The sequence below is a fragment of the Limulus polyphemus genome, unplaced genomic scaffold (genome assembly GCF_000517525.1).
Source record: "Limulus polyphemus unplaced genomic scaffold, Limulus_polyphemus-2.1.2 Scaffold8027, whole genome shotgun sequence".
In the NCBI taxonomy this organism is placed as follows: domain Eukaryota; kingdom Metazoa; phylum Arthropoda; class Merostomata; order Xiphosura; family Limulidae; genus Limulus; species Limulus polyphemus.
The window spans coordinates 6,674-9,664 of NW_013673637.1; the positions used below are offsets into that span (position 1 = coordinate 6,674).

Genomic DNA, 2,991 nt, shown 5'->3' on the forward strand with positions numbered 1-2,991 from the left:
TCCCATTTTTGTCCCATTTTAAATAAGTAGTTGGGCGTTTCTCTCTCTTTTTTTATTACGTGTTCTGTAAATATTCTGTCAGAAATCAAACAACTGCCACATAGATGGCCGTAACCAAAGGTCTCGTCATGTAACGTATTGATTGAGGTTTGAACTGTGATATTTATTTATGCAAATTTATAAGTCGGAAAAGCACGTAATTCTAAAAAGCTACATTTTGTGAAAAACGTTCAACACGTTTAATGTTAAATTTTACAGCTACACCCAAATTCTGATTAAAAGAAAAAAACATTTATGAAAATTAACTTTTTTTTGGATAGTTTTGTTAGTTTGTTTGTTGTGAATTTTGCGCAAAGCTACAAGAGGGCTATCTGCGCTAGCCGTCCCTAATTTAGCAGTGTAAGACTAGAGGGAAGGCAGCTACTCATCACCACCCACCGCCAACTCTTGAGCTACTCTTTTACCAACGAATAGTGGGATTGACCGTCACATTATAATGCCCCCACGGCTGAAAGTGCGAGCATGTTTGGTGTGAGGGGGATTCGAACCCGCGACCCGTAGATTGCGAGTCGAGCGCCCTAATCACCTGGCCTCTAATTTTGAAGGGATAGACTAGAGATAAGGCACCTAGTCAACACCACCAACTCTTCGGCTACTTACTCTTTACCAACTAATAGTGGGATTTGCCGTCACATTATAACGTCCCTACAGCATGTTCGGGGGCGGGCTTCCATCTCGCGACCAGCAAATAGTGAGTCTATCGCGTTAACCATCAGACCATTTCAACACATCTATACTTGCCATAGCTGTGTGGTATTATTTAATACATCTATACTTGCCATAGCTGTGTGGTATTATTTAACATGAATAGTAGGAACTATTATGTTAGAGAATGGTTAATAACATTTTGTTTTAACCGTGACTCGATAGGTGGCACTTTTGGGATATTTTTCAATGTTTTATGTCTATCATATACTAGGGATTATTGTTTGGCATTTTAGAAGTTATATAGGTTAATTATACTATGTGATAATCACCGACGATTTAAAAAAATTTAGATCGCCTCCTATCTTTAGGCCGCCATATGTCTCATCATCAGCACCTTAAGTAATTTTCAATAACTTTTAAATTCATATAGCCAGAGCACTTGTTTTTCGAACCTCCAGGTATCACTAATGCTGATATTTGTCGGTAAGTTACCCTGCATATTATTATTCAGAAGTAGAGGTACGTTAATTACACTGTTGAGATTTTGAGAAGTTTTTATTCCTTTTTCCACAGAAACGACATGATGACGATAGACCACAAATTGCTTTTGACAGTCCTTGCAACATTAATATTGGTACCAATAAGTACCTTGTGTGGTACTTTTTTACAAAATAAGTTTCAAATGGTATCCGAAACGGAGTCTGATGATCATGACGGCTTTCCTACAGGATCACTCCCTTATCACAACAATCATAGCAATGGATTCAACGATAGACTAACAGAAGAGCGTGATCAATATTCTAGGCCTAGCAAGCTAGACCCGTTGATGAGAAATTCACCAACAACCGCAAGGGAGAGCTTTAATCGGTCATATTTGCCCAAGAACAAAGCGAATGATGAACAATTTCGATATCATTTTGACGACTTGGTCAAGTCTCAACAAGCACCTCAACATAAAACGCAAATTTCTGTTCGGATACAAGAACAGATGGGGAAGACGGAAACAGCAGCGATAAGCGGAAGTGACGTCACGCCGAAGCGTGGAAACCGGCCATCTTTATCGATCGTTAGCCCTCTGGATGTTCTGAGCCAGAGGCTGATGTTGGAAATGACTCGAAGGAAAATGAAGCAGAATCAGTATCAGATAATGGCCAACGCTAAATTACTGAAGAATCTTGGGAAAAGAAAAGCACTTCTCTATTAGCGCCGCCTAGTGGACTGAAAAGGTAGCTAGAATTTTGTTCTCCGTTATAGTGCATTTTCGTTTTGCTTTGACGTGAATATAACTAGAGTTAGAGCATCACCCAAAATTAATCTAATTACCAATAAAATGACCTGTTACAAATATTCAGTTTTCACCATTGTGGAATATTTTATTATCTGAATAGAGCTGAAACATTAGAGTTTAATTGTACTCTGCAAGAATATGATGATTGTGACGTTCGGTCGTTAGGACTAGTTTATATAAAATGTACGATAACACCTGTATTACTGTACCTAACATAGGAAGATTAGACTTTGGGTATATCTGAATGCTTTTTCTGATTTCCTGATCGTTTCAGTCCGACGGTTAAGGTAAACAATATCCAAAATGTTCTACAAGAATGACTCAACAGTATTTGAAGATATGCTCTTTCAGCTATGATTAGAACCCTTGTTAAAAAAAAAACGAAACCTATTAAAAAAAAAGACGTTAAACTTTAGGCTAAGCATATTGATAGACGCCTTATATCGAAGTGTAAGTGTTCTCAAAAGATTAGTGTTACAAAGTTAATAAAGGTCACGGTCTTTGATGTGAGCAGGTCGTCGCCAGGGTCAAGTAGTTGGATAATTAGAACTAATGGGCATCTACTTAAGAAAAACATCCCTCCCTTCTTTAGATGGCATCTATACCAGCTGACCGTTTGTTTTTCAGAAGAGATTCCTTTACAAAACAAACACAACTCTGTACATTTCAGATTGACCACTACACTTGCTTGGTAGTCAACATCGTGTCTTGCATCTGTAATGAACAAGTTCGTGACCTTCAAGTAGTATCATTTGTTCATCTCCAGTCTTGTAGCTTCACACTATTACCACCACCACCTGGCTTCACACAACTGGTTCCACCACAACCTAGCTTCAGATTATTACCATCACCACCTGGCTTCACACTATTACCATCACCACCTGGCTTCACACAACTGTTTCCACCACAACCTGGCTTCAGATTATTACCATCACCACCTGGCTTCACACAACTAGTACCACCACCAACTGGCTTCACACAACTGGTTACCACCA

The 2,991-nt window shown here is 38.8% G+C and overlaps 1 protein-coding gene across 1 annotated transcript; it reads left to right on the forward strand.

The window, feature by feature from the left end:
• Positions 1–1,296: 1,296 nt before the first annotated feature.
• Positions 1,297–2,216, forward strand: LOC111083055. Its single transcript, XM_022379277.1, has one exon. The coding sequence runs from the start codon at positions 1,391–1,393 to the stop codon at positions 1,910–1,912; it is 522 nt and encodes a 173-aa protein (XP_022234985.1). The 5' UTR covers positions 1,297–1,390; the 3' UTR covers positions 1,913–2,216.
• Positions 2,217–2,991: the final 775 nt, after the last annotated feature.